Below are 26,107 nucleotides of genomic sequence, written 5' to 3'. Positions count from 1 at the left end.
TTTTGTTTATAAATCATCTGGAATTTGGGAACTTCTTGTTGGGGTCCTGAGCCTTAGGGATGAAACCACATTGTGCAAAAGCATATACTTAACCTTTCAAGGCTTTCATTGGTATATGTAAGGATAGTCAGTTGCCCATGTCTGAGTTTCAAGTCCTTATCTGTCAACACACTTGATAAATAAAGTGTATTGTCATTCATATTAAATAAAGGTTTCCATGGTCTAATACATGTATGCGTGTCCTCTATATGGAACTCTGCATTTCTGCTGTGGAGGAGAGAAATAAAGGTCAAACAAAGGTCACCTTTACTGAAGTGTGTGACCCATTATATACACGATCTCTAAAACCCAGATGTGTTGTGATGTCTGCATTCCACATGTGTCTATTTCAAAAGGATGTTGTCTCACTCCATCAAACTGGGTATTGAGATAAACTATTGGATTTAACACAGAAGATACTGTACGAGAATTAAGATAAAAGGAGTGACAAAAGATGTTCTGTAAATAGGATTTAATTTGTTAGTCTGAAAATGTATAGCAATTCATCATATAGTGCCCTATATATATATATTACAGTCTTAATTATCATAGAACAATTTACAGTTTTTGTGATTTTGTGTCTTTATGTCAGTGTAGTGACAAAATATAAAGCATAGAAAAGCTGTGTTAAACAAACAAGGTCCAGATATATCTTAATGTGGAGCGAGTGCACAGTTAAAAGGGTCGATTACACTTTTACAGAGGAAGTTGATCAGACAACAGCACAACACAGAAACCTATAAATCAACTGACCTGTCAGTATCAAATACAAGATAATGATATCATTTATTGCACAAGCCAATCTGTATAAACACATTCTAAAATAAAAAGGAATCAATTTTACTTCATCTAAAAACATATAAATTAACAGACTTAATATCATAGTAAAATTAGAATAGTGAAAGATTTGTGTTTCGGGCATATTCTCTTATTCCCTCGTACCTTTTAGATATATTCACACGTACTGCAACACACACACACCACACTTATGCCCCAGTGTGCTCAAACACACAAAATACACACACACAATGACAAGAAATGCAGAGAGAAGTGCTCCATCAAGTCCATGTCAGTCCTTCCATGCAGCAGCAGCAGCAGCAGCAGCAGATATGAATCCATTAATACCCTTATTGATTCAGACGTTTAATCCTAACCAAGGCTGTGGAGAGACAGATATATTATCAATGAACTGTGCAATCATCAAAAGGAATTGTATGTCATATGTTTTTAACTGCAAGGGGACTTTAGTCTTATGAAAGCAGGCAAATGTGCTCACCATCGCTTTAGTGTCTTCTTTTTCCAAAACCTTTTGCGCTTGGTCTGGAGGAAACTTGAGCATGGAGGTAATCACTTTGGCCATCGTCTGTGGATAAGAAGCAAATATAAAATAACCTTTTTTTTTTTTAAAGTCTCCCATGATGTGTTGTTCGTGCAATTTTCAATATCCCTTTTTACAAACACCAGACACACTTACCCCCCGCGCTTGACAACAAGATCCAAACAAATCAAGCTTGTTCTTTGACAATTAAATCCCAACAAAAATCAACTCCAGGCCCATCTGCCAGGGTGCATGCATTACCCCATAAACACAAGGGATAATCAGAAACAGGGCTGTTGGAGGAAACCTAACCGCTCAACCAACGCTAAACAAGGCCAGCATGTCTCTAAATGGCAAATCGGCGTCAGGCATGATGTGTGTGCTAGCAGGAAGCCTGGGGGACATCCTCCACACTGCGGAGGCCAGCCATGTTGCCATAAAGACTGAATGTTTGCTGAGGAGCAGGGAAAACCCCGCTGACTTTAGGGCCATGTCAACTGCACTGTTAATTAGGATTATATTGTTCATTTGACACAAAAAGACTGGACACAACATGACTTTTATACGGCTTCCTAAATGGTCTCAGGTGTTAGTTTTTTTGGATAGAGGTCATTGGGTTTAACGCTTACAATCTTGTTTTTAATGTTATAAGTTATTATTTTACTGATTAGGGTCATCTTTGCAATTTAAACCTCAAGCAAATCATATTTTAAGGTATGAGGTAAAAACTCGCAACGTGAGAAAAACACTTCAATTATGATTTAAATAGTTTGGGATTGATGCAAATAAGAAAAATAGAACAATTACTTGATGTTTTTTTTTAATATAATACTGTAAGGAAGTAAAAAGCGTACCTTTGTTTCCCGTCCCATCATGTATTCAAACAACACCTTCCTCAGGTACTCCATCTCTGTAGGCTCGCCGCTGTTGTATACAGGTTCTGTGAGGAAAAGAAAAAAAGCCATTAAATGATCTGAAGCCTGACAGGCACTAGAATGCACTTAAATAAGTAACTGTCATTCAAATGATATTTCACTTCCCTATCTCAAAGCCTCTCGGGTCATATTACTTTCAGGTGACAATGTGTTAAGCTAACATGTTGTCACTCTGTAAAAAGAAATAATATATCTTAAGAGAATTTCTGCTCTAGTAAAGTGGATTTCTTGTTTTTTAAGACTAGCATACAATCATATACTCAATGTCAAACACTCACAGCTGAGTTTTGACACAAAGAAAACCCCTGACAACTCAAAGCATTATGTTTGGGTAAGCAACAAGATACAAATATTATTATGCAAAGGTACAGGTTCTTTTAAAAGCGCTGGAAAAAATTGCGAGACTCAGCATGATATTACCAGCTGTGTAAAAGCATGAACTCCCACGCCCAAAGCTATAAGGTTAATATCCCTTTAAAACACTCTGAATGGGAAACTGTTACAGTATGGTTAGGGCTGGTAACACTTAGTTAGCCTCTACCAAAGAACACCCACCCACTCTTTTTGTAATCTGGAAGATCATTCAGACAATATAAATGTCTCTGCGTGCGCCAAGAGAGACAGTTTGATTAGAGGACAGGAAAAAGGTGATAGAGAAGAGCACATAACTCTTTGATCTCTTGGGGGAGCTAATGGGTCACCAATAAATCCCTTAGCCTCCTTCCTCCTGACCCCATGTTGACCCAGCGGATCCTACTGTCTTATCCCACATCAAAACAAACATAAACAGCCCTCTGATCAGCCCTCTTACCTGAAACCTCTCTGTAATTTAAGGCTTAACAGATTCATAATGACTGTAATCCAAAGGTAATTCAGGACAGAATAGGTATTAGGTTGGATATAAACGTGTATTAGAAGTAGAGGTGTTTAGAAGTCTGTGTGGGGCAGGGACCTGTGTGGGAAACCCTAACACCAAAATGTGGAAAACCCATTAAATCCAAAGAAGGCTTCTTCACCGGCCCCCCGTCTGACAGCAGATTCTCTTTATGACACAGCAGGGAAGCTCTGAGACGAGGGTCGGATTCTCCCTCTCTCACACCACCTTAGGTTTATGATTTACTTGGGAATATAGCATTGACTTACAGTCAGCACCCAGAGGTTTACCCCAACCTCGACCACAGTGCTTATGTGTCTAGCCCTAACCCTTACTCTAACCTTAACCAAACCCTAATTATAACCGCAGCTCTCGTGTTAACCGGTAAGCCTGAAATCACGCTTAGCTGGCAGCATGTCCTCAGAAGGATAGACTTTTTAAGATCTGCCTCTCTTGTCACATTTGTAATTCATGAAGAGGAGGCTGGAAAACTACTGGTAGTGTGTCAAACCAACAACTAAGTACAGAACAGTGGGGACAACAAATATAACATTCCTATGTCGACACAAAATACGTATCATATGTTACAGTGAAGGAAATCATTATTTCATCCCTTGCCGATTTTGTAAGTTTACCCACTTACAAAGACATGAACAGTCAATCACTTTAATGGTATGTTTATTTTAACAGTGAGAGTAAGAATATCAAAAAGAAAAAACTGAAATTGACATTACGTAAAAGATAAAAATTGATTTGCATTTAATGTGGCAAATAAGAATAAGTTATTTCTTTGTAAGTGGGCAAACTTTCAAAATCTGCAAGGGATCAAATAATTATTTCCTTCACTGTATATGTTCAAAATCTGTTACAATCAAAACACGAGTTATTCTTACACTGCAGGAGCATGCACTGTATGTCTTTTCCCCATGATACTGCATTGTGTTTAAGTTTTTTGCATGGCTTCTAAAAGAACGTTTGCTCCGGCAGCAGAACAAAGTGCTTCATGGTGTTAACATTACCTTTGTATGTGCTCCCCAGATGAGTTACAACAGTGGTTCGGGGGAAACATTTTATCTTGTCCTCGAGCGAGTGGATCTACCGTGGAGAAAACACACGCATGCACAGATGAATAATGAAAGAAAATAGCTGTGACCCCAGTGGGTTAATTCTATGCATTAGCCTAATTGTTGCGTGGGACATATGCTTAACATTTTGTTGATCATCCCCATGGCGATGTTTGTCAGAATGATGATGTGTGTGAGAAAGACTGTGGGAGGCGTTGCTGTGATTGTTTATAGGGTTAAACCAAATGTAAACAGATGTGCTTTGTTGTTAAGTTTATGCAGCAGGAGAGCAGTAGCTCCATTGCTGGAGGCCACTGAATCCTGGGAATGCTCTGCATGGGATTTGGTGTTCCCTTGTCCCCGCGAAGAGCACCAAGACGGACACTTACCCTCTCAACGAAGCCCTGCTCCTTCAGCCGAGCCTCGCTCAGCAGAGTCGTCTTCTCGGCTAGCTGAGCCTGGGGTAGAGAAGGAGAAACATTCATGTTGGTGAGAACGGGAAGGTTTGGGTGAAACTAGTCATTCAATGCAGTATGTGTCCATCAATCCTAAATGTTTACATTTAAATGTGTTCCTCAAACCATTGATACTGGAGACAGCAAACATACCTGTAGTTCTTCAGCGCTCATCTGTGCCCAATCAAAGAAGAAAAAATGGAAGAAACTTGTTACAAAATAATGAAAAGGATATACAGTATGTGTAGTAACTTTAACAACATTAATATCTATCTATCTATATGTTCAACTTCACCTTGAAAGAACAAGAATTCTGCTATTCTATATTTGTTCTACTGTTAAGAGACCAAATACGTTGATCGCACGTTGATCCAATATAAATATTATTCCTCTGTGGTCCGTTATTGTCTATTTACTTTAAGAACAAACCTATGAGCCACACAGGTTCCTTCATTACAATAAACACGGGTACTGTACTCTATTTTTGACTCAACCTCAACACACAATACTTGTGGGTGCACGGCATCTGTAATATCACACCTGAAAATAGTTTAAGAATAAATAGTAAATGTTGTCCTGTTTGAGTAATGTTTTCTAAAGAGTCACATACAGGTCAAATAAGTCAGAAACCCTGAGAGATGGACGAAAACACATTTGGTTTTCTGGGATTCACATTTTTTTGAACAATTCATACTTTGCCTTTTGAATGCAGAGTATAATAAAGAACTGCTGGAGCCCCATTAGATCTGCACTGACAGTCTGCACTGGACTTGTACTTCCAGGGTATATGCAGGAATCCTGAAGTCACATGTAATACATTTTAAGACCTTCCTTAAGACCCTGTCCATACATTTTAAGACCTCATCGCCACTTAGAGTTTTAACCGGTTACATTGGCGACACTTCACCTCACATGTACTATATACAGTATTGATGGTCCTTCCTCCTTATCTTCCAACCATTTGGACGCAAACTTGCATTCCCCCATAACGATGTTGTTTAACAACCGGCGTAAATGAACCTTCGCGCGCTATCAAGCAGTGAGCCTGCGATGTCCTGTCCTGATGACGTCCAATCCAACGGGATGCCATAAATAAACTCCACAGAACCACACTACACACCTACGCAATGATTACATTCAGGCACACTGTAGAATACAACCTCTTTGGACAATTCAGATACTTATTGAAAACAAGCTACAAAATGTAATACCTTGGGAAATGCCGTTTAATACTTTTTAATAGCCTTAATTTCCGCTAAATTGATTTATCAACTTTTAATACTTTTTAAGACCCCACAGACACCCTGACCTCTGCCGTCTCTAGGTAGAGACCCACTGACCCTCTGTCTGAATGAAGAATGGATTGTGAGGCCCGTAGTGAGGAAAGGCCTCCCTGAGCATGAACTCATACTATCCTCCCATAAAGTTATTACCTCACTAGGGAACCATGCCGCAGAGAGAGCAGCATAACTCTTCCTTTTTGTGTGTATGTGGACACGGTGTAAAGGTAGGAGAATCAGCGCAGGGGTCTCATGGCACCTAAACACCTGGGTGAAGCGTCTCTCAATGCAGTACTTTCTGGCCTCTTTCCAGCACACACACACAGCCCGTGAGTATTGCTGTAGTATCAACCTAAGGCCAAGAATCACCCCGTGTGATGATAATTGAGAACAGGGATCGAGGCTGGCTGCTGCCTCACAATCTCTCTCGGTTTTCCGAGGGGAACATTCCTGAGTGATTCAAACGAGCTTCACAGCATCCGGCACACTTTGGAGAGCAGCCACACAACCGGAGCCAGGGACTGATCAGAGCAAAGTGATTGAGAAATCATCCCTGAGCTATGAGGCGGAATCCTTCAATTCTAAAGCTAGACGGAGGAAAAGATAGACGAGAACTGGCGAGAAGGTTAACCTGGATGTGAACTTTCAAAGAATAAGATATCAGAAAGGGCCTCGTGGTACAGGCATACAAATGTGTCTGGATTAGGTTGTCATTCAAAAAGTAGTAATGCGTCCAGACAGCCTTTTCCCAGAGGAGGCACGGCTGAAATGAAGTGGATTCATACAGCAATTGTTATTTCATGCAGCCATTATGAAGTGACTTCACAATGGCTGATGATTTCAACAGCATCGCTATATAGAATTAATCTAAACCTCCAGCCTCATATATAATGGCAGTAGGTATGATTTTCTACATCTGTGTAAATGAAAATGCTCCCAATACATCAAGGAGTTGTGACAGCGATGGCAGATGTTCGTCCTTGAGGATGTGTTCAGTGTGTTTGTACCTCAGCAGTGTCAGGGCCCTTTGCTTGCAGCTCCTCCAGTTCTTTCTGAACCTGCCACACTCGCTCGCCCATCTCATCCTCTCGACTCTGACCGAGAAGAAAGAAAGAAAAACCGCCGAGTCATTTCCTGTCTTTCATCTCAGCATCACAACTCAAGTATGTCGGGGAAATCACTCGCTGACTTCTTTCAGACCTCCTACCTTAATTATGTTTGGAGACAGTTTAATACCAGATGCTGACCGGTATCCATATATATCATATAGCAGCGACTCATTGATGATTAAGTCAAGTTTAGTAGCTCCCCCAAGGGAGGGGACTGCCAGACGATATGAAGACAGATTGCAAAGCAGTAGAAACATTTGATAAAACACATGTATCCGCATCTAAAGTTGGCTATAACAACCAAACAGTGTTTTCTATTAAAATCTTTGAAAACAGATTAGCAAGTAAGCAGAAACGTTTAAACAGTAGATTAATTAATAAAAGCTCAAAGATAAGTGGTTTTAAGTACCTACCAAATAAAAGTTCAGAAAGACAGTTACATCTATAAGGAGCTTAAAGACTAAACGAATATTAATGAATTATGATTGTTACATTATGTAAAAGTACATTATACTAGATGAAGAAGTTGGTTTAAAGCAAAGAATAAAATCTGAAAAAAACAACCTTCTGTGACTAAGTTGTAAATTACAATACACATTTTTTGCATATTATTAATGATGAAATTATATTTTAAAACCTATTGAAAAAGAGACATTTGTAACCTGATGGCTGGTGTCTCCATAAAGGGGTCTTTGAGTTCATCCAGTGCTTTGGGGCAGATCTTACAAAAAAGGACAGGAACCTCTGCTTTAGACTAAGAGCGGAGGAGCCTGCCAACTGCCCGACTGATAGCTTCCAAATGGTGGGTGGGGTTCATTTCCTTTCCATGGTGAACTTACTTTATTAAATGTGGTCTTGTTTGAGTATAAAAACACTTTTGGGCTTCATCCTTTCAAAGTACCTGTAAAACCTCTTCATATTTCTTAACAGTTCTGTGCAAATCATCCTCCTTCTGGGCGATCACCTTCCTCAGCTGGCTGGCCTCCTCACTGTGGCTGCTGAGGAGCTCCGCCTCCACAGTCTGGGCCTTCTCTGTGTCAAGGGAAGGGAGAGAAGCCAGAGTTAGCACCTCAAAAAAAAAAAATCCAGTTCATATTCCAAACCGTTCCGTCACATCCCACGTGGAATGTGACACACTTTAACCGAAGAGGAAACGAGGGAACATGGCACTTCAGCACTGTTTCCAAAAGTAATGATCCATTCATTTAGCTCAGCCGGTGTCGAGATGAAAGAGGCCCTATTGTGCTTTTTGGGGCTTTCCCTTTGTTTTATATAGGTATGTGTGCATGTACATGGTCTGCAAAGCCTAAAATACCAAAGTTAAACCCAGAGGGAGTTCTCCCCTCCCCCCAACCCGCTGACTTTAACGCCTCCATTGGAGTCCTTTGTTTACTTCTGCAACGTAATGACATCACTAAGTAACACTAGCTTCTATTGGCTAGCGCTCAAACACATTGTACTCGATAGGCTAAGGGGTGGGACATCTCTAAGTAGGTGACCAATCACATAAGAGCTGGTCAGCTAACCAATTAGAGTGACTGGGCTCTGGTTTTAGACAGAGGGTGGAAAGAGGTGCTGCAGCACAGGCAGGATGAGGAAAAGAGCTTTTTGAACATTAGAGCATGTTAACGTGTCACAGTAGAGACACACAATACAATACTGAAACCTCAAAGCTGGCATAGTAGGGTCCCTTTAAGAAAGTGCATCCTGTTTCCATTTAGTTATCACCCCCTACTGTTGGACATGAAAGTCAATCATGGCTGCCTTCAACAATAATTAGACTGCATATTGAAATGATTCCACTACAATAGAGAAGAATGGTGATTCTGCATGTTTAGCATCACAGCGTTTGATTTCATGATGCATCTTCTCCCGCCTCACCGATGGCCTCCTTCACTCCTGTAGTAAGCTCCCTCTCTTTCAAAGACATCTGCGTGTTGAACTCCCGCATCAGCTGCTTGATGGCAGAATTTTGCTTCATCTCCACATCTTCCAACTCCAGCCTATCAGAATAGAGAGCAAAGGAAATGTATGAAATGATTATTGTATTGAGGTTATTTTATTTGATGTTTTTCCCCTAAGTTGTCATTATCAATGTAACATCGTGTACTCACTTCAACTTGTTCTCATTCTCTTCCAACAGCTCTTTCTTCATGCACTCCAGGTCCTTCTCGTGCTCCTTCCTCAGAATGCGGATGTCTTTCTGCAGGCTGACTAAGTCCTTGTGGATTTGCTCTTTTTCATTCTTCACCTTTTTCAGATTGTCCTTGAGCGAGTCCAGAGCCTCAGTGTCCTGCGCTGCAGAGCGGTCTTCTGTCTCTGCGTGCATCACGCTGCTGCTTTGCTGCAGGCTGCTGCACTCCACCTTCACCTCAGGTCCTGATGGGTTTTGGATCTGCTTAATCGTTGCCTGATGTTCATCAAGCTGGGAATCTTTCTGACTTATTTCTTCTTTCAGGCGATCGACTTCCGCTAAAAGGTTTCCGCTGTGCTCCTCTGCTTCCTTCAGCTTGGCCTCCACTTCCTGTAGCGCCGTTTCAGTGTCTTTGAGCTCGCCTTGCTGCGCTGCGTCCCTCTGGAGTGAGGACAGCTTCTCTTCATACAAAATGTTCAATTCCTCTAAAGACTTTTCTTTCTCCAGCCTCTCATTACTCAGAATCACTTTGAGTTCTTTCTCCTGCTCTTCCTTAAGCTTGACGAGAGCTTCCTCCAGAGTCTTCGTCTTCTCTTCCAACGTCTCCGTGTCTCGTTTGCCGGTGGCGTCGCTGCTCTTGATTTCCTCCAGGCTACTCTGAAGAACCTTCACCACCTGCTCCTTCTCCTCCAGCTGAGACGTTAGCTGTTTCTTAATCTGACTGATTTTCTGCTCGGCTTTCTTCTTCAGCTCAGAGACCTTCCGAGCGCTCTCCGCAGTCAGCTTCTCCTCAGCAGCCTTCACACTCACCTCTTTGCTCTTGATAATCTCCTCCTTCACCTTTTCAAACTCCTCCCTTTGAGCGTCGAGCGCCAGTTTGCACTTTTGGTTGTCCTCCTGGAGGGAGCGGAGTTTCTCCACGGCCTCCTGCTCCAGATTCCCATTCTGAGTGCACTGCATCTGGCTGTGCTGCAGCTGCTCCACCAGCTCTCTCTTCTCTTTCTCCCTGAGGCTGTGTTGCTGTCGGAGGTCGGCTGTGAGTTGTTCGCACTCTCTCGTCTTTAAGGCTAACTGCTGCTGAAGCTCGCCCAGCTGACGGATGCAGCTCTCCAGCTCCGAGGAGAGTCCGCTGAGCGTCTGCTCCTTCTCACTCAGCACCTGGTCCATCTCAGACTTGCTGATGGACTGATTGTCGATACTTGCCGTCAGCCTTTGCAGGGCTTGGTTCTTTTCGGCGATTTCCCGCTCCAGCTCATCGAGCCTGGTCTGCAGAGATGTGATAGTGATGTCATTCTGGGTGAACTTGGTCTCGTGCTCAGACAAGCTGTTCCTGAGTGCATCCGCCTGCTCTGAGGCAGACTTTCTCTCCTGCTCTAATCTCTCAATGGTGTCCTGCCTTTGTGCGGCGGCCTGTTGCCTCTCCTCTTCATACTGCTGGTTCAGCTGAGTTATGGCTTCCTCCTTCTCTTCTTTGCTACTCGCCAGCTGCTTTTTCAAGTCCCCGGCGATGCTTTCCAGGTTACCGATATGCGACTCGTTGGCTTTCATGCTTTCTGATATGAGTCGGTTGGCTTCACTCAGCTCCTGGATTCTCAGAGCTTTCTCGCTGATGGACTGCGAGTGATCCTCGTTCTCGTGCGTTAAGGCGTTGACGTGCTCCGTGTGAGCGTTTACCTGAGCGGTCATCTGTTCTAATGAAATGCATAGGTTCTGATTCTCCTCCGCATGCTGCCGGAGAGTCTCCTCTAAAGTGCAAATTCTATCTACTTTAGTGAGGATGACGTTTTTGAGATTGGCTACGTTTTTCTGACTACACAGCAGTCTGTCCTTCAGCTCGTTCAAACGGCACTCCACTCTGTGACCCAGTTCATTGGAGCCACTCTCCACTTTAGACTGAATGTCCTTACAGTGATGCTCCATTTGGTTTCTGATCACACTTAACTGCTGCTGGAACTCTGCTTCCTTGGCTTGTAGTTGAGTGGCAGTTTCCTCAAATTGAGTCTGCATGTCTTGGCTTTCCTTACTCCTGGAGCCTTCCAGTGCTTTACGCTGCTTCTCTGCTTGCTTCAGCTTCCCCGACAAGGCCTTTAACTTCTCTTTGCTTTCCTCCTTCATTGCGCTGAGCTTGTCCTGAAGGGAGTTTCTCTCGTTCAGAGCCTGGCTGAGGTTCCTCTCCACTGTCTCCGTTTGCTCTCTGAGTAACGCCTCACCCTGAGACAAGCCCTCAAGCTTAACCGCTGCTTCGTTGAGCTCTTCTTGAAGCTTCTGCACGGTGGTTTGTCGAATTGCCAGCTCCTCCTTTAGATCTTGTATTTGACGTGACGCTTGCTCGCTCTCTTCTTTGCCTCGGCTGAGTCGCTGAGATATTTCCTCCAGTTCCTGAGCCTTCTCCTGCAGCATTTGAGAGTGTTTCTCAGTTAACTCTTCCTCCTGCTGTCCCAACTTGTCCTGCAGGCGACGCTCCAGCTCTCCAACGCCGTGCTTGTGGGTCTCATGGAGCTTCTCCACTTCTTCCTTGTGGTTGGCCTGCAGCTCCGACATGGCACTGCTGAGGCCTTGGGAACTTTTCTGGGACATCGCAACTATTTTCTCCTGCACTTGTTGCTCTGTCTGCTTAAGCTCCTTGTCCTTCTTTGCAAGCTCCGACTTCATGGTCTCTTCATGCTGCTGAATCTTTTTCTTGTAGCTTTCATGCATCTCTTTGGCTTTGTTTTTGAACTTTTCCATTTTAGTTTCCTGGGATTTGAGCTTAGCTTCCATCTCAGAGATAGTGTTTTGCATCTTCTTCTCGAGGGCAGCTTTCTCATCATCCAGCTGCTTCCTGAGGCGAGCTTGCTCCTCCTGCTTAGCGCCCAGTTCCGCGCTAAATGATTTCTCCTGCTCCGAGAGCTCTTTTTTGGTCTGTTGGAACTGCTGCTCTAGTTCTTCAAGTGAGTTCTCTTTCTGTTGACTATCATTCTTTGCTACTTCCAGCTGATGCTCCAAATCCGTCAAATCCTTCTTACACTGATCAAGGTCCTCTGACATCTTACGGAGCTGAGCATCAGAGTCCTTTAGGCTCACACTCTCCACCTGGGCTTGTGATAAACATTGCTTCAGCTCCTCCAATTCTTTAACTTTGGCATTTAAGTTTTGTACAGTGGATTGAGATTCTTCTTGTAGTGTTTTTTCTCTCAGGATGAGGTCTTTCATTTCCTTTTCCTTCTCTGTCAGAACGATCCTCGACGCGTTGAGTTCCTGTTTCAGAGTTTTCTCAATTCCTCCAAGAGACTTCTCGTGCTCCTTCTTGATTTTTGCAAGCTCTGAATTGTGCTTTTTCACTTGATTTTCAAACTTCTTCTCATCTTCCCGTTGAGCGGAACCGTTAGCATCTTCGGCTGCCACCAACATCTCCTCCAGAAGCTGTCTAATCTTCAGAGCCTCAGAGAGTTCAGCGGTCACTGCCTCCAGGTCGGCCTGCTTTGAATCCAGCTTCTCCAAAGTCTTCTGGTTCATGTCTTCAACGTGTGCTTGGAACTGCAGCTCTTTCTCTTTCAGAAGGGACTCCAATGCAACTCTGTGCTTTTCTTTGAGTTCCTCAAGAGCAGCGTTACTCTGCTGGGTCAGGGTGTCCTTGTGTTTCTCCAGCTGCTTCTGGTGCTTCTCCTTTAATGCAGAGATTTGCCCTTTGTGTTTGTCCTTCAGCTTCTCCATCTGACTGGAAAGTTCTTGAGACAGACTAGAGCCGTCTTCTGGGATCTTCTCCAGAGAGCTCTCCAGCTCCAACACTCTCTGTAAACACATACAGGTAGGCTGTTGGATCATTCTCACGGCAGTTAAAGTCGTCAAAAACTGTTTTCACTTATTAAGATATTAGACGAATAACAGTGGGAATTAACTGAATATATTTGAACACTATAATAGCACTTTTTATGTGAAATAACTTGAACAATAATAAAATGAATATTATGAGTTGTGGGTTATGCGAGTTATAAGTAAAAACATTCATTATTATTCATTACCTGGTACATTTTAGTTTTTCAAGTGTGATTAATATTGAATGTGAGTGTGTGTGTGTGTGTGTGTGTGTGTGTGTGTGTGTGTGTGTGTGTGTGTGTGTGTGTGTGTGTGTGTGTGTTCCTGTTGTGCCAAATAACTAAAAACATGACGCAGATAACATTAATGCCATTTCACTGAATTCATTAACTTGGCCATGAACAAAGATTTGAGCCTCAACGAATCCCTGACTAAAAGGTCCAATATTATCCAATGAACAACTTGTTTTTCTAATTGACTGATAAAAAACTACTCACGGTTCTTGCAGCTTCCAGCTCCGACTGAATCTCTCTAACCTTGTTGTCAGCTTCATTCCTCAGAGCCGTCTTCTGCAGCTCCACATCCTCCAGAGCCAGAGAGGTCTGCTGCTCCCGCTCGCTGCCCAGCTGATCAAACTCCTCTTTGCACTGCTCCTAAAAACACATGTTTTTAAATTGCATTTACTTGATTATGCTGTGAAATTAAATGACTTCAAATCTTTGAGACATACCACGGCTTTGTTGATTCTGGCACTCATCTCTTCTTCTTTAGCAGCCAAAGCTTCCCTGTGGAGTTGTTCCAAATTGGCCACCGTTTCCTCCGATGATTTCTAAAGATATTGATGATCATAAAGCATTTCTGTGTTTTTAAAGACATTTCGCTATCCCATTTTCCATTCTCATGTAAACACTTGAAATGGTGAGTCAATGTTACTACTTAGCTTCTATAAAGTGAAAATAACATGTCACATTCAGGCATACACAACCAAAATATCCAACTCAAGAGTAATGCCAGTAATATTAATATACTAATGACCTTTGCAATTATAAAATAAAATGCATGAGTATACAGCAGAGGTCACTTCCTGACCTTCATGATGGTGACGACTTCCTGTTTGACTCGGGTTAGTTCCTGCTGCAGACTCTTCCTCTCCTCCTCTCCGGCCCTCTCCACCTCCTTCACCTGCTCCTCCAGCTGAACCTGCAGCTGTTTACGGGCCTCCTCCGCCTTCTGAGCTACACCCAGCGCCCGCCCCAGTTCTTCAAAAGCTTTGAGAAAATACAAAATAAAAACATCATAAACATATCCACAGAAAACCTTTACATGTACACTGACAGGAGTGGATTCCTTACCTGATTTCTCTGCCTTCTCTTTCTGCTCCTGTAATTCTTCTTTCTGGGCAGTAGCCTGATGGACCCTGGAGCGGAGCTGTGCGACCTCTTCTTCTTTCATTTCCAGGGTCTCGTGCATCTGCCGCTTTGTCTCAGCTATAACCATCCCCTAAAGTCAGCGACCCATGAAAGAAAAAACGTTTAAATGTATGGTTTGAGCAAATGAGTTGACACTGACATTTATTTGATTAGTACTATCTCTGTATTTTACACCCCAACTCATTTCAAGTATCAGGAATGGTTTTTGACTTTAAGTGGTTTCAGCATTCCTCACAGAGATCTCATGAGCTGCTGCCCATCCTGCAGAGCTGAGGTCAAAGGTTAAGAGAAACAAGATGGGACTTCAAGGTGTCTGACTTCTTGCTCCGTGACAGAGTAAAAAAACATGTCATGTCCGAATCTTCAGGCCCGTCAATCAAGAGGTGACTAAAGCTTAAAAAACCTCTCACTCACCTTGTCCTGCTCCAGCTGCTCAATATGGTTCTTGGCATCCCGCAGTTGAGTGATCAACTTAGTCTTCTCTGTTTTGTGCAGTTCCTAAAACATAAAACAGTTCACAAAATTACAAATGTAATCTTTTAAACAGGGCCTTTTCAGATTTGTTTGAGTCATATCCTGTTTCTGCTTTGGTCAGATAACTTCAAAATGACATGTTTGCTGCACCACCCATGATGCTTCAAACACAAGCAAAACAACCAGCGTGTACACAAGCCCAGCTAAACCAACAAGTCGACCTAAATGACAGCCCAGGCCTGTAGTAGCTGTCTGTGGCACCGCTGTGTAACCATGAGTTACTAAACAGGAAATGCTGGGATGTCTTTATTTGATCCATGTGTGCCACAGGAACAATTGAACAACCTTCAAAATGACTATAAAAATGCAAAAACATGCTAATACAGCATGCAATACTCTGTCAACAAGACTGTATATATTAAATTAAAAAATCCTCTAAGCTGAAAATCTGGAATCGTAGACAGATGGTTTGTTTTATATTTGTGAGGCAGGGATGAGCCCAGCAGTTCCCGGATGCCTTCATGCTGCTTAAGAGGGCTAAACGCCTGTTAACCTCTGCTTTTCCTGACACAGGAAAAGGCCCACGTATTCCCAAACAGACGGAAAATTCAACACAAAAGCTATGGCAAAAATGAAAGCAAGTCGATCCACATATCGCGGACGAGCTGTCTATTATCACTGTCTTTGTAGCGACAAACATTTGTTATCAACTGCTGCAACACATCAGAGCGGCCATGGACAAGCAAAACAAGCCGGGCATACCGACTGAAAGCTAAATGTTTTGAAATCAATGAAAACAACAGTTCAGTCGTGTCACGCTGACATGAACCCTCGCCCTGGAGCTGTGCCGAAGAATTCAGATGTTCGGACTCTGAGAACCGCAGATATCAACTGCGTCACTGAGATAATTGAGTCGCAATATCAGTGGAGCGTAAAGACTCTATTCATTCATTTCTCAAAGCACACAGTTCAGCCATGTGAAGCCCAGCCTCGTTTTAATCAAATTGCTTCATAATTACAGTTTACTACCAAAACTATTTTTTGGGAGTGGCTGTCCTAAGAAAATTGTTTTTTACTTTGAAAATAAAAGTTATAATGAGAATATTATCTAAAATGTATAGTTCAATGTCCTGATATTAAAGTACGACGACAGTGACACTCTTGAGCACAGGTTATGCACCTTGGTCTTCTCCAGCTCCTGCAGCCTCTCCTGCAGCGTCTCGTTCTCGGTGCCCAGCGTGACGCTGCGCTCCTTGTGTGTCCGCATCACTTCTTTGCACTTCTGCAGCAGGTTCTCCTGCCGGGTCACTCTCTTCTGCAGAGCCTCCATAAGTTTGGTTGGATCACTGTTGCCCTCTCCTGTTCAGACAATAAAATGCACCGGTTAAAGAATAACAGCTACATAGAAATGACGGAACCAGTAAGTTCATGTTTTGCTTTGCTCTCAACCAATTTACAAATATATATATTAAAACATGTGCTTACCCTCAGTGACCTCAGGCCCTTCTCGTTGCTCCTCCAGAGGACTTTGTGTGGAAGAGGATGAGTCTGCATCTTCAGATTGAGGCACGTCACCCCCAGGTGGCACAGAGACCACCTTTGATCGTTTCTTCAACAGAGAAACCTGTTACAAACAGAGCAAAAACTACAGTTACAGAAATAATGGGTTGAAGCCTAACATTTTGTATTATTTCAGGCATACTTCATTTATTTGTTTGTGTTCTGCACAAGAAACATTGATCCAGTCTCAAAGGTTTAATGTAATATATAATCACAAGAAGTACTGCTAAGATGAATAATTCCAAAATGTTTAATTTATCACTGCAGTAACGTTAACAGTGGCAATTTAATGTTGTATATTTGAGTTGGTCGAATGGATCAGTCAAAATAGGTTTTATTAAAGTAACATTTGGAAATGCATATGTATTGTATAGGTTAAGAATAAATATCTGCCCAACTTTGAGTGATACACATGTATTGACTTAACCCTGATATTTTGAAAACGAAATATTAATATAATACAAACATAATTAACACATAAATGTCTGTATATCGTAGAATATAGTTAGAGGGAATCATTTTAGCCACAATGATTAATACTGAAAGCTGCAGTCTTGAGAAAAACATATCTGTGCATGTTCTCACACCTGTGTTTGGAGAACAGTGATCATCTGGTCTTTCTCCTCCAGCGCAGCGTCAAACTCCTCCTGTAGGTGTTTCTTGGCCTGCTGGTCCATTTGAAGCTCCTAGAGATCATTCAATATGTTCACTCGTGCTTAAATATTTGATCACAAAGAGACACATACTGACCTCGAGAGACAACAACATTCATGACATATGGCCGTACCTCCCGCAGCTCCCCTATCCTGCGGAGAGATTTATCTTGACACTGACTGAGGATGACCTGAGGGGGAGGAGAACAGAAAAGAACATATGATGAGTTCAGGATGCTACATATGGTCCACGTCCTCTGAGTAAACCTCTTTCGAAAAATATAAAAAATAAGCCAACATGGTAGTTGAAAGAAATTACNTTGAAACATTTCGACAACTTCACCGTATACATTTATATATAAACTACATAGTGAGTAGTGCTTAAGTAGGAGAGAAAGAGAAGGGAAAAAAAAAATTGAAAAGATGGTTTGAAAAGAAAATTCGGTTCGTGTCCGAACCAAAAATGTTAACAAACGGGTATGCTTGTCACAACCCGTTGGCTCTTTTTTCTCTTTTGAGGTCCATTAAAGAAAAGGTTGATGGTACAACCGAATAAAAAATATAAAAAGCTTTTCTCCAAATAGGTTCTCCTGCACTGTATACAATCGTAGCGGACTAGTATGTAATACAAAAAAAAAAAAAATTATAAAAAAAAAAAAGGGGCTTTCCTCCCAAAAAAAAAAATGAGGTCTTCCCTGTTGCACCCCTTTGGTATAAAAACCCATCTTTTAAGGGGGGACCCTTTTTGTGTTTTTTATCTTAAAGGTCACCTATTATGCAAAATGCACTTTTTGATGTCTTTAATACATAAATGTGTCCCGGGTGTGTAAGGAGACTCACAAAGTGTCCCAAAATACAACCCTCTCTCTTTTCCACCTTACCCACATTTCTAAAAACGGGGGTACAACGGACTTGATCCAGATCTGCTGCGTCATGACGACATTACTAAAATGTGGGCTGGCTTTACGTTGAACTCCTGGTGACGTTGCGCCCACGGAGCCCAAAGGGGCGTGGCCAGCAGCAGCTCGGTTACATTTAAAGCTACGGAGCCAGAATCAGCACTTCTCTAACAGGGCTGAAATAGAGGAGTATGAGGCATGGCTACAATGGGTGATCTGTTTGGTATTTTGAGCAAAACACTTCAGAGACATGTTTTGTATAGACATGGCCCGATGATATATATATAATTGAAATATAGCATAATAGGTGAGCTTTAAAAGGAGCTGTACTCTGTGTGCCTCTCACCTCGGAGTACTTCCCTCTGTACTTCCCGAGGCTCATCTCCACTCGGTGCAGTCGGTGGAACAACTGCTCTTTGGAAAGGGGCTCTGCACTTCCTGGTGGCTCCTCAGCCTCACTCTCAATGTCCGAGGGCGGGTCATACGAAGGGGCGCCCGGGGAGTCGGTTTCTCCCAAAGGTGTCAGGGACTCGCGCGACGAGCTTCGGACCAGACTCTCTTTGGAAGGAGAGCGGAACAGGTTTTCTGCCCGACTGGCACCACCACGAATCAACGACTCCATCGAGGGGACTCTTAACTGCAGCTTCTGGGCAAATGACGGCGTCTCCTCTCTCTGTTGGAAAGATCAAGAAGTTACATACAAAGCTCATTTTAAACAAGGAGTAACATTATCGAGATCACATAGCAGGTAGAATGATATATTGGGTAATAAACGTACTTGAGGAGAAGCGCTTCCATCCCCGTTGATGCTACCTCTGGGAGATCTCGCTGGTCCTTTAGGGATGCTCTGCAGTGATAAAGATATTATGAGCAAAAGATAAACTGTGCCAGCGGACTTGACCTGGGCCAGTTAGTCATCCAAACCCAGCTTGGCTCTCCCTGATTACTCTGGAGGGAGCAATATTAGTATTGCTGAGAGCAATGCAGGGGCAATGGGTACCCTCATGCAACTTGGAAAAAACAGAGGGGTTAAATACATAAAAGAAGGCATCTCTACGGAACATTAAACAAAAAGGGTTAAAACTGGACTACAGAGCAGCCATGAGGTCAGAACAAACAAACAGTTAAAAGTCAAGAAGGAGAGCTGGTATTTGAATTAAGATGCTTTGCAGCCGTGTGCAGCTGTATTACAGGAGAGTCAACATGTAGCAGCTCGGTTGGTTTAGTTGTCTTGTTAGAAGCAGCGAGTAAGAAAGTGTTCTCCTACTCCTTCCTCTTGATTACTGTGAAACACATTTCCGTCCTGTTTCTTGTGGGAAAGTTTGTAATGAGATGTTAGTCACTTCCAGGATCTGTTTTAGATTAATATGCCGCAATTGTTGAGGGGGATTTTGAGGTTTAAAAAAGGATTACATTTATTTGTATTGTTCTGCATAATTTTGTTTCTGCGTTAGGGCTGCACAATATAAGGTTTAGTTCATCGTTGTTGCTTTGCACACATCACAGAAGACTGCTATAATGAGTACGTCTCAGTTGTTGAAATGAGCCTTCACTTGATTTAGTTTATTATATTCTCACAGGTTTATGTGAATGAGCAGGAGTAAAGGACCACATTTACAAACTCTACATAGCAAACAATACTTACTGACTGCTTCACCATGCGTGTCTGCACTAACCCAGAGTTTAGTGCCTCTACTGTGTTTCAGAACTGCACGTCCAAACAGACAACAAATGTGGTTAAGAATCTCAAATCCTGTCATTCACAATAGTAATTGCGACTGCGAGAGCCAAACAAACATCCCTTCCAAGAGACTCCTTGATTTCTTGAATTTCTCAAAGGACAAACACGGCCGGCAAAACTAGTTTTTACCTCGAGAATGAAATGTTAATGTTCTTTGATGAAAACAGAAAGTGACTATGTGAGATAGTTTGATGGGATGACTTTTGCTGTTGCTTTCTTCAGACACCTTTGAATGAGACGTGTAGATGGAACATGACAAGAATGTTGTGATGGATTTGAGATATTTGTGGTATTAGTACAAGAGATGATAAATACAACTGTAGCTGCTACGCATTGTAATAACCTACTGTTATCTGAAGAATAGGTTGTATCACAAAAAGGAAAACTTTACAAGAGTTTAATTTACCCACTTTAACAGTATGCCCTCACCAAGCTCTCCATTGATTTTATAATACATATTTAAGGCTCAAATGAAATGAACTGGATAATAACAATACAAACAACCTTCTCTAAGTATCTGCTCCACTATTACAAGTTCCTCCTGGTCTGAAAATAAATGTTATGTTTTAAATAAACACTGGAGAAAGTGTAATGCTTTTCATATACTCGCTCATCTGCTCCACTTTATTAACAACTTCAACTAACCTCATTTTAATGAGCTGTAAACTAGACGTTCATTACAGGAACTGATGAAAGCAAATGAAACTCTCTTTACACAGATTAGTTAAATTAGTAGGACACAAATATCTACTTACATCAAACAAAATATGTTCACATTACATCTATTATATCATAGACTTAAACATAGATTTAAATAGACATACAATGGGTTAGCAAAAGGATTTTGCTGTATGCATTTCATATATTTTTTACAACACAAATGATGTATGTTGTTTTCTTCTAGTCTTCTTACTGCCTCCACAAATAAACACTCACACCATCTAGTTTTTGAGCTCCACCAGCACATCTACAAAGCTCTTTGATCTGTTTGTTTATTTGGATAAGCTACCGGCAATTTAACATTTCAGCTTGAAAGCCTGCCGCAGCTTGTAAAAGGAAAACGGCAATCCTCCAAATAAACAGACTTGTGGGGGAGAAGGGAAAAAGACCATCAGGTAACATAACAGGGTTCTGAGGGTCCATAAGGCAAGCAACTAAGGATACCTGAGGACAATCGGGCAATATTCAATTCTATAACAGATAATAGGAACTGAAAGGAAGGGCAATAAACCAACATATGGCGGAAAGCACACAAGCTTCTATACCACAATAGAAACCAAAACTCCCATTAGATGCAGGGTTAGACTAGATATGAGATGCCTTCTTGTTGCTAAATCCAAAGGAAACAGGAGGCAGAGAGTAGGGAACAAGCTGTCCCTATTTGGGCCACAGTCCTCTACCGATTCCCCCAAAACGGCACGGAGACGGGAGGGAGGAGGAGGAGGAGGAGGAGGAGGAGGAGGAGGAGGAGAAAGATGAGGAGGAAGAGGCATGAAGTGAGGACACACTCACCACACTGGCTACCTGGGCCGTATTGGGTCGTTTTGAATGGTCCAGAGCAAAGATAGTATACTCAGATAGAAAAGCGGGCTCTGCTATCATCCCGGCCAACAGCTGACCCCGTCAGTGCAGTTACGGGACGAAAGGTGGGGGAAAGGAGAGGAACACAGAGAGCAATGAGAAAAACAACACCATGAGTGTGAAATAGTGTTGAAGGGAGTGTGTAGCCAGACCTCCTAGGCAGCGAGAGAGACTGGGATGGATAAAGAGAGAGTGAGAGACTACATGGGAAGAGAGAAAAATAAGAAAAGTGGGAAAGTGAAACACTCAATCAACATTAATGTAATGAATAACAGTTTGACAGCTCTGTATGAGTTTTTATGTTGGGAAATGATAGGCTAAATCTGCCTCTTATAGTTGAGTAACATACATTTCCAGAGATGTCAAAGTGTTAAAGATGTGCGAGGTGAAAAAAGATGCTGCAATGATTTGAAGGTGCTAAATGTAGGCTTTGTTGGGCCTGAGTTACACCAGCACTGTGCCTCCAAAGGATACGGAATGAAGAGTATGGAAACCTGACCGAAAGGGGCACTGTCACTATTCCAGTTCGGACTCTGCGGTGTTGAAATGTAGAAAATGTGTAATGACTGAGAAATGAAGCCCTTTTTTTTAATCTGAAGATCAAACAGCCAAGACTGTAAACAGCCATGTCTACAGTTTAAATGGATTAACCCCATGTTGAGTCATAAGTCTTACAGTCAAGGTCGGTACCTAATTGCCGATCTGTCTCAGGAATCAAAGAAGTATTGCATAAACTTGCCCATATCTCCAGGAGAAAAATACTGCAACAAATCGCCGGGGAAAGAAAAACACTGAGGGAGAAAACATCAATTATTCATACTCATGCTGAAATATGGTCTACCCTTCACCATTACAATGCTCTTCCCAATGTCTCTAAATGAGCAACACTTTTGGCAGTATACTAAAGAAAGAAATAATGATGTTATGCAATCAAATGATCTATTTTATATTGTTTGATATTTAATTTGAAATACAACATTATAAGAAATTGCCACATGCCTTTAAAAGAAGAAAACTAAAAATACCCAGAATTGTATTTACATTTCAACTCCATTGTCTTATGTGACTATACACACAGATAAACGGAGGGAAAACGTAACAGACCATACCTGTGTGATGACATCATAGTGCTGAATGCTCTACAACATCAGTTATCACAATGTTAATACAGCTTGTGCGTTTTCATAAGGACCTTGTGGTGACAATCTGTTGCCTGAAGAAAATTGAATAGCTATGATTTAAGAAATGTGCTTAGGGAATAAATCTACGCAATAATATGCACACATTATGATCAGCCTGCGAGAGAGCTTCGAGATTATTGAATTTCGGAGTAGATGATGGATTGTGAAAATTATAGGCCTACACACTTTGAAAACTGAAAGTCACCGATTTGCTTTCACTTGGCACAGCGATCAAAAAGGGGACTGGTTAGTTATTGGGGGGAGGAAAAGCATAACAAACACATGACTGACAGGAACATTACTCTGTATTGAAAATAAGACTAAAAGCTGGGGAGAGAACACAACATTTTAGCAGGCTGCAGTTTGAGCTTCAAAAGATTAAACATATATAAAGATCAAAGGTTGACCCCATGCTCACCTCTCTGTCACTGGGAGAGGGGGAGCCATCGTGATGGAGCGGCGGGGTTTGACTGCTGCGCCGCTCTCCACTGCCCGTCTGTCAAAAGATAACAAACAGTATTTGTATTACAAAAGCAATATCTCTCTGCCCAAATGACACACAATCAGAACCTGTCTATCCTTTTTTATTCTGATATTGTTTTGAGAAATCAAGTCTTTTGACAACTGAAGTACAATTTAATGGTAGATTAAAATACTGTTGTTTGCCTATTCTTTCTTTTCCTATGATAATACCGGACTGTTTGTCAATCTTCACCTTTGAACCCATTTTGCTTCTGGCATTAATTGTCATGAACACAACATTGATCCACATTGATGTAGGCTATGAATAAGGGCCACATCACATTGAAGGCAGCCTAAACCATTACGACAAAGTTAACAATAAAAGGCACTGTGTAATAAGGCTAATGAGCCCATTTGAACTCAATTATAAAATAGTGGTCATAAATTCCAGTTACAATCATCATACAGCTACAACTCAGGTTTAGCAAACAACACTGATACCTGGGTTTAAGCCTACAATGGACCTTCAAAGATGCTAAAAACATATATGTATAATAAACAGGAATAGCTAAACGATTAAATCAATATATGGCAATCATTGACAAAGTACAATGTCACACGTTCAACATGATTAGCAGGGTTATGATTAACCAATGAAGTATACAGGAAATAACAATTAATACCGAGAAGAAAACAGCTTACTAGCAGTGTTTCTAACGATGGCATCATTTACTGCGTTTAATTCTAGTTTCTCTAGTCTAGTGGTTGGTGCTGCCCGGGTTTGCATGTGTCAAATACAGCTGACATCCGTTTGCAGCCAATACAAGCAACCTAACACCGACACGCCCATACGTCTCAGTGTCTCTTCATGAATAATGTTTAGAGTACAACAAAGCTCTCAGTTAGCAGGCTGCTCTCGTTTGTGTGTACATGATAACGAGATTAACCAGTTACGAGTGTTCTTGAACGCACCTTACTAGCAGCTATTGATGACAGCTAAATCAGGCAGCTAAAGGATTTAGCGTGGGGCTAACATTTAGAATAAAGCAAAAGGTTCAACTGAGAACATGAATGAACACAAGTTAACAGCTTATTGAGTTATGTCAATTAGATATTACTCAACATTTGGTTTCGAGGCATAGACCAAATACGTAATATATAATATATTCCTGAGCTAGCACCTCAGCAATGTAAACATGTTAGCCTAGCATGTTAGCTCCCACTAACACAACAACCAACCTGGGCCTGCTGTGGTGACAGCGCATTCCTCTGCGGTGACTGCTCCTCGTTTATCCTCTGCTTGAGCTTTTTAAACATCTTGTCACGCCAAAGTATCTAACAACGGACTAGCAGTTGACCACTATCCTGCGGCGATGTATTTTGTTTCAGTTTAGCCTGACATCCAGACAGTGCCAGACTTCCTAGTTCGACTCTGATAGCAGGTAAACGCACTCTGCGCATGTGCGGCCAACGTGGAGGAAAACTGAAACGTCAGAGTTAAAGGGCCAGTCAGGCATAAATTAGATACAGCGCCACCTTTGGAGAAGATTAGCACTGACACCAATAGCTACCATAACAGCTGCTTGCATACCGGCATAGTTGAATGTATATAATTGCAGGCAGCACATTGGTAATTAGAGATGCCCCTTTTACAAAATGCAAAGCATCTTATAATGGGGCTGGCATTATTACACATCAATATCGTAGAATGATGCCTTTATAATGTTTAATGGTCAACATTTTATTAGAATAAAGTTTGCTTTTATGACTAAGGGATCTACACATGTATCCTATATTTGGCTAGTTTTTTTTAATGCAGTGACCACAGAAATATTCTCATTAGAAAGTTAAAGAATGGTGAAACAGTTGTTTATGAAAAATGTAACAGGATGTAGTATTGTCAACACATTCATATTTACAAATGCTATATGTTATATCACTGAAAATACTTCACTTTTGATGAAATGTTAACTAAGTAAAATGTATATACCACCATCATGCACTCATTATGAACATAACATCTAAACAACTCTAATACAAAATGTAAGGATCAAGTGCTGCAGAGGCATTGCTTTGACAGAAGATGGCACCATTTAAATATGTTTACTGAGATTTGACTTCTGGCAAGATCAAAGCACAACCACCAAGTAGCATAATGCTTCATACTGTATGTGCTTTCAAGTTTTCATGGCCGCTAGGAGTTTTCCTGCTAAATGAAGATTAATTACTTTCTACTTAATCCTCCATACAATCCATAAGTGAATATGTTTCCAATTTAGCAATTGTTTAACTGTTTATGCTATACATTTTAACCAATAGGAAGATGGTTAATTTTCTTCTATTTAGGCTTAAAGGGTTAGGGTTAGCCCATCACAAACAGATTCATGTGCAATGTTTATGTGATAACCTGGTGGAGTGTCTGCACGCTGATGATTTATTTTGGTGCATTTCCAAAAATATAAAATATGTAAGAAACTCTTTATCTGGGTCAAAGTGTTCTTGAGTAATGTCATGAAAAGTGTAACAGACAGAAGTTGAAATCATCACAGTGTGGGTGGTAGTCATGGTTTAGATGAGTGGTATTTTCCTGCCTTTGGGATCTGGCCATTTGCACATATCTCTAAAAAAAGAAATTCTGAGTAAGACTTGATGTCTGCTGGAGACAGAATTCAAGGAATATCATTTTTCCATTAAAAGGAAGTGTAAAAGGAAGATTTGATGAGCATTTTTTTCACCACTCTGGCTCTAATGCTTGCGACTCAGCAGGGCTTATGATCTATGATGGGTTCCTGGAACAGTGAACGATGGGTGGCTAACGGCAAACTCGTGGAGCTCTCCTATGCCATTGAGCAGTTACCCTGAGGCATCAGGCGGAGAATGGGGAATCTGCTGCTGCAAGTTTGCTTTAGCTGTTTTGTTTTGAAAGGCAACTTTCATCATATTTCATAATACATGACCAGTATGAGTATATGAATATCTAAAATCGAATTATTTGGCATATTGGGGCATTAATCAATTATCTAAATCAAACTAGCTAGTGATTTAATGCGGAAATGTCTCTTTTGTTGAACTGCTTAAAACCCTGAAATGTAAAAAAAAGGTTCACACTGCTTTTTATCTAAA

General features: G+C 41.6%; 1 protein-coding gene across 1 annotated transcript; it reads right to left on the bottom strand.

Annotated features, from left to right (window-relative positions):
• Positions 1-494: 494 nt before the first annotated feature.
• Positions 495-24,440, bottom strand: golga4 (golgin A4). Its single transcript, XM_010797353.1, has 24 exons — positions 24,224-24,440; positions 22,941-23,018; positions 21,273-21,374; positions 18,798-18,866; positions 18,366-18,692; positions 17,255-17,311; positions 17,055-17,153; positions 16,393-16,531; positions 16,088-16,266; positions 14,848-14,931; positions 14,356-14,503; positions 14,093-14,271; positions 13,734-13,832; positions 13,501-13,656; positions 9,189-12,979; positions 8,956-9,077; positions 7,976-8,106; positions 6,973-7,059; positions 4,839-4,859; positions 4,620-4,688; positions 4,186-4,261; positions 2,212-2,297; positions 1,316-1,402; positions 495-1,198 (listed from the first exon to the last, which is right to left on the bottom strand). The coding sequence occupies exons 1-24, from the start codon at positions 24,299-24,301 to the stop codon at positions 1,175-1,177; spliced, it is 6,288 nt and encodes a 2,095-aa protein (XP_010795655.1). The 5' UTR covers positions 24,302-24,440; the 3' UTR covers positions 495-1,174.
• Positions 24,441-26,107: the final 1,667 nt, after the last annotated feature.

The sequence above is a fragment of the Notothenia coriiceps genome, unplaced genomic scaffold (assembly GCF_000735185.1).
Source record: "Notothenia coriiceps isolate Sejong01 unplaced genomic scaffold, NC01 NC01_scaffold00037829, whole genome shotgun sequence".
NCBI classification, from domain to species: Eukaryota; Metazoa; Chordata; class Actinopteri; order Perciformes; family Nototheniidae; genus Notothenia; species Notothenia coriiceps.
This window is presented reverse-complemented; position numbering and strand designations above follow the sequence as displayed.

What these genes read in the sequence shown, in the direction of transcription:
- golga4 (XM_010797353.1), bottom strand. Translation starts at nt 24,301, where the DNA reads ATGTTTAAAAAGCTCAAGCAGAGGATAAACGAGGAGCAGTCACCGCAG. An exon ending in ATGGAAGCGCTTCTCCTCAA is followed by an intron (nt 18,693 to 18,797) that starts GTACGTTTATTA and finishes TCTTTCCAACAG; the next exon opens with AGAGAGGAGACGCCGTCATT. An exon ending in AGAGAAGGCAGAGAAATCAG is followed by an intron (nt 14,272 to 14,355) that starts GTAAGGAATCCA and finishes ATTTTCTCAAAG; the next exon opens with CTTTTGAAGAACTGGGGCGG.